General features: G+C 55.7%; 1 protein-coding gene across 2 annotated transcripts in view; it reads left to right on the forward strand.

The window, feature by feature from the left end:
• The first annotated feature begins 2,881 nt into the window (after window positions 1-2,881).
• Window positions 2,882-12,125, forward strand: part of PEBP4 (phosphatidylethanolamine binding protein 4) — a 54,375-nt gene continuing 45,131 nt past the window's right edge. The window contains exons 1-2 of one of the 2 annotated variants that reach the window (XM_048928175.1): window positions 2,882-3,021; window positions 3,830-3,962. In XM_048928175.1, coding sequence (XP_048784132.1) covers window positions 2,888-3,021; window positions 3,830-3,962 — 267 coding nt within the window. In that variant the 5' untranslated portion in view covers window positions 2,882-2,887. Of the gene's footprint in view, window positions 3,022-3,829; window positions 3,963-12,125 lie in introns of those variants that run through there. The other variant, XM_048928176.1, reaches the window with a different exon arrangement.

The following is a 12,125-nucleotide window of genomic DNA, read 5'->3' on the forward strand; positions in this document are numbered from 1 at the left end:
CTGTGCGTGGTGCATCCTCCCCAAAATGTGCTTTGGCTACTGGAGAGGAGCCTGGGGATGGGGTGAGGGATGGTGTGAGCACACTTGTGCTCTGGATGAGGTGGAGAGATGAGTGACCCCCTCCTCAAGCCACGCATCTTGCTTGCAAAACCCACTGTGAAAGCAGTGCTGGCTTGTGCATCACACAAGTGGGCCGGGATGAGCGGCCCTGCATGGGCTTGGAGCAGCGTGGGGAGCTGCAGGGGTGCAATGTGCTCCTGCTGCAGAGCTGAGGCCCCCACAGGGCTGCTTCTCCATGGGCTGATGCCAGGCTGGGGGCTGCACCCCCCCCGGCTGTGCTCCTGTGCTGCTCTGCTGAAGCAGAAGTGCTGCTGTGGGTGTGAGCTGCTGCTCGGTTCGCACTGCGCTGTGCCCTCTTGGGATGCACAGAGCGCAGCAAAACTGCTTCAGAGCACAGAAAGCGACCTCACAGCGTTGTGTGTCCACCCTGTGATCCCAGAAAGGTTCCTGTGAAGCCTGCAGTGACCCAAACTGTGGGTTCGGCTGTTGAACTCGCTCAGGGGAGGTGTTCTACCACCAGAAACCTTAAACCCTCCCAACCCCTACATGGAGCCTTTGTGCTGCACACAAAGCACTGCAAGTGGGTTGGTGGCAGCAAAGTGGGGCAGGAAATGGGGCTGGAAATGGGGTGTTGGCTGTGGGTAGGCCTTAGGAAGAGAGAGAAAACCTGCAGTGTGGGCAAGGCACAGCAGAGGTGCTCTGGGGGCCAGGATGTGGCTTTCTGCTTCCTGTGATTGCCATGAAAAGGGCTGAGAAAGGATCTTCCTGCACAGTGGAGGGGATTTCCCCAGTTTTCCCTAGCACTGCCACCTCCATGCAGTCCCACTGAGCAGCAGAACCAATGCATTTCTGACTGTAGGAATTGGAGCTGCTCCCAGGGCAGCGCTAAATGAGCGTCAGCAACGTCCTCCGTGGGGAAACCGAGGCAGAAATCCAGCCCAGCTCTTCCTGCAGCAGCTGAGTTGCATTTGGTGAAGTGCTGAAAAGCTTGCTGCATGTGCAAGGAGCACCACTCACTGCGCACCACACAGCACCCTTGGCACAAGCATCAGAGCAAACCTCAGGGAGAAAGGGCTTCCATCAGCGCCACTGCATGGGACGGAGCGGCCGCGGGGTGCGGGCAGTGGGTGCAGCGCGGGGAGCCTCGTGCCGGCAGCTTCCCAGCAGCAGGAAGGACGGCATTCCTGGCACCCTGCGCTGCTGAGTCAGGAGCTGCAACGTGCCGCACGCACGCATCCTGCTGCTGTGCTCGGGGCCCGGCCCGGCGCATGCTTTCCCACGGAGGAGGATGTTCTGAGGGGTGGCAGAGTGGTACGAACTGCCGGCACGTGTTTGGCTCCTCGCTGCCGGGGCCCGGAGGCTCTGCAAGCCCTCTGCTGGCCCTGAGGTCTCGAGGGAGATGCTCTGACACCGTGGTGTCCCCGTGTGTTTTATTGCCTGCTGACATCGGGCTGTTCCGTGGGGGCTTCCTGCTGGCTCTGCAGCTCCCGAGCTGGAGAAATAGGATCTCTGTAATTACTCTGCAAATAGCTTTGGAGAGGGAGAGCCGCGTTTATCTGCTGTGAGAGGTTGCTGCTCCCTGGGGTGTTCTTGCAGAGCGTCCCTGGAGAGCGCTTTGCTCCTCAGCGATCAGCAAACCCTTTTCTGCTGATGCTGCTCTGCTTTGAGACTCCAGGCTGGGCTCTCTGCCCCCCGGCTGATGAGTGCCCTTATGGATGCCCCTATCCGGGCTGCTCAGGGTGCATCCTGCCCGCCTTGTGTTGGGTTTCCCCATGGAACTGCTGCAGGACCGACCAGGTTGCGATGAAGCAGCACTGCTCCTCATGCCCTGAGTGCTGATTTTATGGTTCTCCAGATGAAATACCAAAATCTGATGCTTTCCCATCGTGAATCTTCCTTCCAAGCGAACTCTTTGTAACCCATGTCTGTGCCTGCAGCAATCCAGGACAGAGCTGCAGAGCAGATGTTTTTTCTGCTTTCCTCTTACAGCTATTAGCCCCCAAAGCTCCGGGTCGTTCCCCATCCATTACAGCTTCTAATTAGTTGAGCCCGGTGCTTTTTATCTGTCCATAATGATGGTGGTGCTGTACTTGTGCTCGCTCTGCATGCAGCCGCTCCGTTGTGTAACGACTGTGCTGTAATCCCTGCTCCCAACTGACAGTGGGTTCGTATTTGTTTTGCCTCATCCTAAATGATTTGGGTGATGGGGAAAGTTGGGTCACATCCTTTTCATTGGGTTGGGGAGAGCTTGGGGATTTGGGGCCAGGTGAGGTGATGTGGGTACAGCCGTCGTGGGTTTGGGGGGATGGAACCCACTGCTGGTTCCTGTGATGCTTTGGGGGTCTTTATGGGATGAGCTGCTCCTTCCTATGCTGTCACACCCCCAGTTCCAACCCCAGCATCCCTCCCATCTCCACGGTAACCACGGAGCTGCTGCTCCAACCTCCGTGCCCACGGGTGAGTGCTGAGCTGTGGGGTCTTTGGGGACGCTATGGGGTTATGGGGAGGGCTGTGGGGTACAGACCCTCTAACCTGGCCCTCCCCAGGCTCAGGGCTGGGCCACGGCCAAGCCTCTTTGTAGGAAGGGCACCGGGGCTCTGTTCCTTCCCTGTGACACAGTGGTGGCAGCCTCCAGGTGAAGGTGACAGTGGGTTCCTGAGCACGGGGTCCCCAGCGGCGCAATCTGTGCTGGGCATCACTGATGTGGAATTGGTAGAAATCAGGAAAATAGCTCAGAGGGGAGCAAGGGGGGACTGAGCTGAGCCACAGCATGGTGCCACGTCCTGGTGGGACCTGCTGACCAGGTCCTTTGTTTGCTCAGGGCAGCATGGGGCTGCTGGCTGCGGTGCTGCTGGCTGCTCTCCTGCCGGGGTTCTCTGCCCCCCAGATGCTGTGGCCGGATGAACCCTCACACATCTGCTCCTTCCAGAGCCTCAGCGGCAAGGACAGCGAGTTCTGCAGGTGAGCAATCCCCTTCCGAAGCTCCTCCCCCAGCCCATGGGGCGGCCATTTCCAGCATCCTCCCCCCCAGGGCTACCAATACCCATTGCTGTCCTCCCCACTGGCAGGAATCTGCTTGCACGAGATGTGCAATCCCTTGCTTTGGGGGTTTCTGAGTTATGTACCTCCTTATTGCTGCCTTCAAAACGCTTCTGGGATGGGATGTGACTGATATAGAAGGTTGTGGATGAGTGCAAGCAGAGTGGAAGCACCTTGCTTTGAATTCCTGGCCTCTGTAGGGTCAGCCCCAAGCTGCTTGGCAGCCCTTGGGGTTGCAGATTCCAGAGCCCCTCCTGCCAGGGCCTCAAGGCACTCTGTTCCTGTGCTGTGTGGGAAGGGGAAATTGTTCCAAGTCTAAGCTGGGGGTATCTGACCCGTTATTGCGCTGTCTGTACCCAAAATCCACCCGAAGCTCAGCTCTGCTTATGTATCACGGGAAGGAGAAGCAGCTCAGAGCCCAATGGGGAGCAGGGATGGCTTTGCTCCCTGCCTTCAGTCTTTGAGTTCAGCCATATGGGCCACGATTTTAAGGCTTTGGAAGCTCTTGGAAACAACCTGAGCCATCCTGAGTGTTCAAAGCTCAATTATTGCTGCTTGGGGGGGATGAGGAAAGGAGGCAAACCCCTCACTTAGAGCATGGGAGGCTGCACATCAAGCTGTCCATGGTGACAGGTTGCAACCCAGACCTCCTGCCTCTTGCTGACCCAAACCCACCCCCTGCACAGCGTGGTGCCACCCGACCCATTCTTTCCCCCTTTTCTCTCCCCAGAGGCAACTTAGAAGTCATCTACCCAGAGCTGGGCGATGTGGGCTGCACCTACATCCCCACTTGCCACCAGTCCCGTTGGCGCATCAGCAGGGAGTGGGGCAGCCCCCAGGTCCTCTACCCTCAGGCCAAAAAGGTGAGTGCTGCGTGGGTCCTGCCACTGCTCCCCTGTAATGCTATCATTGCTCAGGTTGTGCTTGCTGCTTCTTATTACTAATATTTTTCATGAAATCGGGATGATTCGATGCTTATTCCCACTTTTCTACATTGCTTTGGGGTGGCAAACCCGCTCTGTTCTATTGATGGCAGCAGAGAAAAAGCAGTAAATATACAAACATTTTCGAGCTTTTTGAACGCAGAGGCAGCTCTGGTTGGGTGTTTCCATCCCCGCACAGCCGGGTTGAGGAGCGCAGCTCGAGCTGGGGCCGATGCTGGCGGCGGCGCGTCCCGACGGGGCTGAGGGAGCGCTGCCGTTGCGTTCGAGCGATGCCAGCAGATGGCAGCATTGAACTTCGAGCTGAGCGCCGTTGGGGTGGGCAGCCCTGGGCGCTGCACCCCGCGCCGGGAGGGGAGCGCTGCCCGACTCTGCGTGCTACGATAGGACTGCCTGCTTGGGGTCGCCCCCTTGGGGTGGCAGCCTGAGGGTTGGTGGCGCCGTCTTGCTGAGGTTCGTCCCCGAGTTGGTGTCCCAGCGCGCTCTGTTGGCACCCCGACAGCTGCTCCGACAGCTGCAGGGGATACGGAACTCGCTGAGCATCTCAAAGTGACAGGAATCAGTTCTTCCATCTGCTTCGTCGGCATCCAAGGAGTCCCTTCCCAAAGTCGATCGCATGGAATGGAGCGTAACTTTGTCTTAAGGATGTCTGCCTATTCAAAGAAAATAAAAATGGAAAGAAAGGAAGAAAGAAAGGAAGGAAGAAAGAGGCCCAGAGCTGGCAGAGGATGCTGTGCACAGAGCCACCCACTGCTGTGTGCTGCCGTGCGAGAGCTGGGAGCTCGATCCCTTCCAAGCGCATTGCATTTGGGTGTCATCTGAGGACACAGCCCCTGCTTCTTGCTTGGCTTTCCTTTCATTCTGCCTCCCCCCAGCCCAACGCAGCCCCAGCTCGGTGTGTTTCACGCTGTGGGGATGCAATTAACAGGGTGCTAATTTGGAGTGAGGGGTTGGGTGGCGTTGCATCGTCTCCCACACATCGATGCTGAAAAGCTTTGGGTGAAATGCTTTGGTGTTTCTCTATGAGAACACAAATATTGACCACCAAAATGTTTTCCCTGCTCCTGGAGCTGTGAAGGCACCCCTTCCCTCAAACCACCTCCAGCATTTATCTTTTCCCCCCAAAATTCCACCCAGAAATGGGCAGAACTGAGGCACGACTCCACCACGCTGAATCCAAGGCACGCGCAGGAGCGTTTTGCTTTTTGTGCCTATGGTGGGATTTCTAAGGCCAGCAAACTCGATTGATTTATTCATTTATTAAAGTTGCAAGGAAGGGAAACCTCGCTTTGCGCGTGGTGTCGCTCAGCACTGCGGGTCCTGATGGGCACTGGATGGTGTAACGGGATGGCTGCGCTCGTTTGCTCGTTCCATCAAAATTAGCAGCAGAAAAGCTGGGTTTGGGGTATGAGAACTCGCGTAGGAAGTGTCTGCTTCCCTCGGAACGCTTTGTTTTGTCAAGAAAAACAACCACAAGAATGATCCCCCTGCAGAGCGTGTTTGTGTTTTCTGATGGGGACGGCAGGACGTGGCCCATCCTTACTCTGGGTCGCCCCTCGCCGCGCTCATCTCTGTGCTCAGAGGCTGAACCGCTCTGCATCTGGCCTGCAGTGGGTGCTGAGGGCGCTCACCTGGTGCAATGAGCAAAGCAGTGAGCATCAGCCTTGTTGCTCCGTCCCACGCAGCTGGGGCTGAGTGCCGGCCGTGGTTACGAAGCGCCTGCTGGCTGGGGGGCGGCGCGTCCCAAAGCCCAACATCTGGAGAGATGGGAAACGCGCCCTCGTCGTCCAGCCTCAATATTGCTTCGCTCAACCAAAAAGTAAATTGGAAAAGAAAATTGGACGTCGCACCAATTTGGGGGCAGGTTTATAAATTCTGCAGCTAAGCAATCCCGATAGAAAATGATAGATGGCCGCGGAGCGCGCGGCCCCGGCCGTGATGTATGGCCGCATTAACCAGAACGCCGCCTTACATGATGCTCTTTTATTACCACTCTTGGTGGCAGACAGAAAAACAGATTACACTTGAGATCAAATCGATAGGAACTTTATTTACCGGCCTTTTAAAAACATATTTCTGCACTTTATAAAAACATACGGTAGCTGCTATTGATAGAAGTTGTCTGCTTGTTAAAAAGCAATTTTCCCGCGGCGATGCTCGCAGGTTGCCTTTTTACTGCGCTACCTGTTACCTGCTCGTCCTGATCTGCGCTCGCTGCCGTGGTTGATGACTTCCTCAGGGTTATTTGGGGCTCGGTGTGGGGAAGGGCAGGGCAGCATCCTGCAGGAAGAGCGGTGATGGAAATGGAGTTGGGCACAACTTCACGGTTGGGAGCGATGGTTTGGGTTCGCTCAGGTTGGATATTAGGATGGTGTCCTGTGGAAGAGTGGTGGGACTTTGGCACGGGGTGTCCAGAGAGGTGGTGGGGTCACCATTGGGAGCTGTGGGACGTGGCACTGAGGGTCGTGGTGAATGGGGATGGCTTGGGCTTGGGATCTCTGAGGTCTTTTCCAACCCTAATGATCCTATGAACTCTTCCCCCATCGGTCAAACAAATCCACTTTGCTGGATTACGAAGGCTCTCAGCATCATTGCTTTTGGCCATCTTAGCTTTCCTCGTGGTTCCTACTCCAACAGAGCTTCTGAAACTTGACTTTTTTGCAACAACCCTCTTCCCCCCCAGCCTGTCCCATCAGCCTTGCACGTCTGCAAACTTTCTGCAGGCAAAGCTGCGACCCAAGAGACCTCCTGTGCACTTCCATTGTACCCTATGTGTTCAAAACCCCTTCCATAGCAGGACGAGTTGGAAGCCGTGCAAAGGGCGATGTGCACACAGCAGAACTCCTTGCACAGAGCTGTGCTGCTCTGGGACCGGAGCTGCAGCCACGTCCCTTTCTGCCCCCCTCCTCCTTTTGTGAACATCTGGAGACAGCTCTGCTTTTTAAAGATTTCTGTGCTCTAGGGTCCGCAGCCCATTATTTGGAAAATTACTTCTATGGGTCAATTCATTAGCGTCTAACAAAGGGAGGAGAGGATCTGCTCAATCTCTTGGTGGGGCCGTGCTCCAGTTGTGTCAAGCAGTGATTTGCAGCTGGCCGGGCGAGGGGCTGCGGAGCGGCACTCAGGTTCCGTTCAACTCTCATTAAAGAAGACGTTTTTAAGCAGAATTTTTCTTGACAGTCTGTGCATCCTCGCTGGCTCGTGGCACCATCTGGGGTTGAGGAGCCACCAGCGTTTTTCTCTCCATCCTGTCCTGGCTACTTAAAAAACAACAAACAATGGGCTCGCATTCCTTCCCCACGCTGTCAGCCAGATATTATGGGATTGCCCAAGCCCTCGGTGCCAAACCCTCCCTCCTGCCCTGCTTTGGGTTCCCATGCCCCGCGACGGCGCCTGAGCATCCCATCACCCCAACTTCAGAGGGCTGTGCTGCGGTGGGGCAAAGCCCGCAAGCAAGCAGAGTGCCTCTCGGAGCTGGAGGAAAAGCAGAACCGTGTGTTGCTCCACGCTGTCCTCCGCTGACCCAAGCTGCAGATTGCAGGTTGAGGATGCAAGCCCTGCTGTGCCTCCCCGAGCAAAACGCGGCTCTCCTTCCTCTGTGTTCTGTAGGGTTCTTCAATGGGGCACCTTGGTGTAAAGGATGGGTCGGTGCTCAGCACCCGGCTCCACCGTGGGGGACAGCTGGTGCCGTGCCACGAGTGTCTCCCCATGAGTGATCCTGGCAGAAACGTCGCTTTGCATCTGGTTCATTACCTACACGTTTGCTGGACGTTCATCCGCCCCGGCCAAACAGAGATGGCAACAACCTCCAGGTCATCACATCCACGTTCCTCATTGCTTATGTGTTGGCATCCCTGCGTGTCCAGGACGGACGCTTGTGCCTGTTTCAGCTGCAAAATGTTTGAAGCAGCCGATGATTTTACTTTGATCCCCGTAAACACTATACAGTAATCAAAGTTTAAGCCGCTTTGGATGAAATAATTGCTTAACAATCATATAAGACAAAGTGATTCAACAAATGACAATTAGGACTTGTGATATACAGAACAGATGCATTCAGTGTACCATATTATAATGTGCTAATACAAGATTGACAGCACAATAATAGGAGAGAACAGCCACTCAGCCTATAATTCTAAACCAAATGTGAGGCTGTCCACAGAGCTCAAATCCTAGCAGGCTGTACAATTAGAGGTAAGAAGGCACAAGGTTCACAAAGACTCATTAGCAGGTTGGCTGCGAAATTTCCAAGGGGGGAAGCTCCCAGGGCAGCGTCGCGCTGAGGGCTGCAGGGAGGAGGGGGCTCGAGGTGATGGGGCAGGGGCTGGGTGCATCCTGTGGGGCTGCGATGCGTCCCTGGAGGTCTCTGCTCTGATTTTGGTGGTGTTGAGTCCGGTTGGGGACCCGGCTCCATCAGATGCTGTCACAGCACAGTGTGGGTGCATGAAGGAGACAACGGCGTTGGGGACTGGATGAAATGAAGGCTGATATGAGCACGGAGCGCTGATTGGCATCCCCTATAGGAGTTGGGTGCTTCCCAAGCCCTAAATGATACTGATGGGTGACAGGGGCACCCTTTGGCCCTGTCTCTGGTGATTAAGGCGCCCGCTCTTCTCTTTGGGCGAACGGAGCGATGGGGACACGTGCGTGTCAATCTGCACAGGGGGGAAATGCCACTGCAGCCCATGGCCAAGCGACACGGAGCCACAGAGATCAGCGCGCGTGTTTTCAGCGCCGGTGACAAAACCCACCTCATCTCCTCGTGTGCTTTCCACACGCCGTGCGCGCTTATCCTGCTAAACACACAATTTTGTCATATTTTATTATTAAATAAACATGCCAGAAAATAGACTTTTTGCATACATGGGGGAGGATGGAAAGGTTTGGTAATTAAAACTTCCATCCATCCGTGCTCAGCTCCGGGAGAGAATTGTGTTTTGCTCCCGCAGATGAGAGCTTTGTGCTGTTGGTGTCGAAGTTGGAGGCTGTGCGTTGCACTGGGACACGCAGTGGGGTTGGGATGGGTGCATCCCAAACTGTGCTGCTACCGAGGAGTCAGGAATTTGTTGGTTGCATGGCCACGACCCCGCTGTTGCAGGGAAGCTTTGTTTCCCCAGCTCACTAATCCAAAAGCTGCAGGGATGCGTTGGGCGCACAGAAGTGTTTTTGGGGATCGCAAAGTCAACGTGTTGAAAGGAGAAGAACCCAGGTCAAATAACATCTTCTGCTTTTCCCTTCGCTGTGTGGGCAGCGGGGTGACACGAGCAAAGGGGAAGCAAAGCTCTCCCCTCCCTTCATCTTCCCACCCGTTTAATTTTTGAGGTGCCCCTCGGGAAGCGCCGCCCCAAACTGTGCCAAAGCCCATCTGGGGCTGCACGTCGCCCCCATCGATGACAGATCGATGAGCCCCGAGGAGTGGTGTCACTTTTATTGAGCCTTCTGCCACCCAGAGGATCCGCCTTGGCTTTTTCAAAAGAAATTAGCGGTGCTTTGGGTGGGCGGGAGGGTTTATAGCATGAGGCAGGCTCCTGTGGACACTCACGCCTTGGAAATGGGATTTATAGGGGCCTGAAGTGATGCTTGACCAAGGGCTGATCTCTGGCTGCCTTGGGTAACTGGGCACAAATGTGTACGTCTGCACCGTGCCTTCTCTTGGTGCAGTTTTGGCACCTGAGACTCTGGGTGCCTTGGTGCAGCCGTTGGGATGCCCCACTGTGCAGGGACGTCTGCTCTTTGTTGCTGTGCCACTCTGCATGCACTGAGCATCATCTCCACCATGGGACGGCATCCTGGGACGTGCTGCCTTCCCGTGGGACTCTGAGCATCAGCGTCCTCCTCAGAATGTGGGGCTTCTCCTCCCCATTCCCTGAGCACCTTCTCCCCATCCATGGAGCATCCCATCCACATTCCCCAGAGCATCTCCTCTCCAATTCCCAGAACATCCCCTCCCCAATCCCAAAGCATCTCCTCCCAATCCCTGGAACATCTCCTCCCCATCCTCCCCTGCACAACTTCCCCGGTGCCTCCCTGCCAGCACAGGAACCATCCTCACGGATGAGTAATTCTTCCCAATTTGGGGGCTCTTCCTGCAGCATCCCCGAGCTGCCCGCCTGTATCCAGCTGCCAATCGGCAGCGATGTCCCCCTCGTCCCCGCAGAGGGGATGGGCTGCAGGATCTGGGTTATACAAGCTGGAGTTGGGGAGACTATTTTGGATTGTTCCTTCCTGCCTCCAAATTGCAGCTTCGAATGTGACAAGTTACAAAACACTTGAGTCATTTCTCTCGCGCGCTGCCGTTCCCCCACAAGGAGCCGTTCGGGTTTGGTTTGTTTTAGAGGGGGAAAAAAAAAAGGGGAGGGGGGGGGAAGAAGAGGGGGGGAAGCCGGCTTCCTGCGCCCCCTCCTCCCCACCTCCCTCAGTGTGCAGCCCACACGCAGGGTAACTCTGAGGCTGTTTATGTAAGCTGCTCATGTTCTGCTGAGCTGCAGCGAGAGCTGTTGTCGATTCAGAGGAAAGCCCACGTCTGCCCACGTAGGATCTCCCGAGCAGGGTTGTGTAACGCAGCCAGCGCCACGCTGGGAGGGATCGGGGCCCCCGAACCTGGGGGTGAAGGAGGGAAAAGGTGCTTGGGGTGGTGGGAGGCGAGGTGGATTCCTATGGGGAGGGGATGCGGCCGTGCCCTGCTCTCTGCTGCCTTTCCTGAGCTGTGGTTGGAGATTGTGGGACAGACCCATCTCAATGGCAAGTTTGGGGCAGTCGAGTCAGAAGGAGGCTTAAAGCGTGTCTGATTCGTGTGGTTTTCAAAGCCAAGAGGGCTTTCCTGGTAGGTCGTGCTGGACTTGAGGCAGCAAGGTCTGTGCAGGTCGGACGGGGATGGCTGCAGCATCCCAAAGCAATCTGCAGTGTGTGCTCTGACAAAAAGCCCTGGCAGGTCTTTCCCAACCCTGTGTGGCCATTCCCAGTCCTGTGTGTCCATCCCAACCCTACATGTCCATCCCAACCTTATGTGTCCATCCCAACCTTGTGTTTCCATCCCAACCTTATGTGTCCATCCCAACCCCACACATCCATCCCAACCTTATGTGTCCATCCCAACCCCACATGTCCATCCCAACCCTACACGTCCATCCCAACCTCATGTGTCCATCCCAAACCTACACGTCCATCCCAACCTTATGTGTCCATCCCAACCTTATGTGTCCATCCCAACCTTGTGTGTCCATCCCAACCTTGTGTGTCCATCCCAACCTTGTGTGTCCATCCCAACCCTACATGTCCATCCCAACCTTATGTGTCCATCCCAACCCCACACGTCCATCCCAACCTTATGTGTCCATCCCAACCTTGTGTGTCCATCCCAACCTTGTGTGTCCATCCCAACCTTATGTGTCCATCCCAACCTTATGTGTCCATCCCAACCTTGTGTGTCCATCCCAACCCTACATGTCCATCCCAACCTTATGTGTCCATCCCAACCCTACTCATCCATCCCAACCCCACACATCCATCCCAACCCTACTCATCCATCCCAATCCTACATGTCAGGACGCTTGTGCCCCAAGCAACGCCGTGTTCTGAGTTCATTGGGATGAGCCCCTCGTCCCAACGCTGGCTGGCTGCACGCCATGCCACGGTGCCCTACTTCATGCCCTTTCTGCCCCAAATCCAACAAGCCAACACCACCCCATCTGGTTCCAGTGCCTGGTTCCACTGGACGCCGCCGTGCCCACCGATGCCCCCTCCCACAGCTGTGCCACCAACGCCGTTAAAATCCCAATTCCTTGCGGCACCGAAAGACCCACCGTCCTCCTGCGCGGGGCGGGGAACGCCGCATTATCATTTCAATGCTTCTTTACATAAACAGTGAAAAAGAAGAAAAGCCGGTGGCTCGCGTTTGCTCGCAGCCTCTGAGAAATGCTATCTCAGTGATCAGGTTTGAGTCCTTCGCAGCATTCCATTTTTATACATATTTATTCATGCAGAACAGAGACGCCGAGCGCGTCGCCCTGCCGCGGGGCTGAGGGATGCGCTGCTATACATAAGAATGCACCTTCATTTACATCCTCCCCACTTCCCCACCACTGA

Source organism: Lagopus muta, chromosome 27 (assembly GCF_023343835.1).
Source record: "Lagopus muta isolate bLagMut1 chromosome 27, bLagMut1 primary, whole genome shotgun sequence".
Classification (NCBI taxonomy): Eukaryota; Metazoa; Chordata; class Aves; order Galliformes; family Phasianidae; genus Lagopus; species Lagopus muta.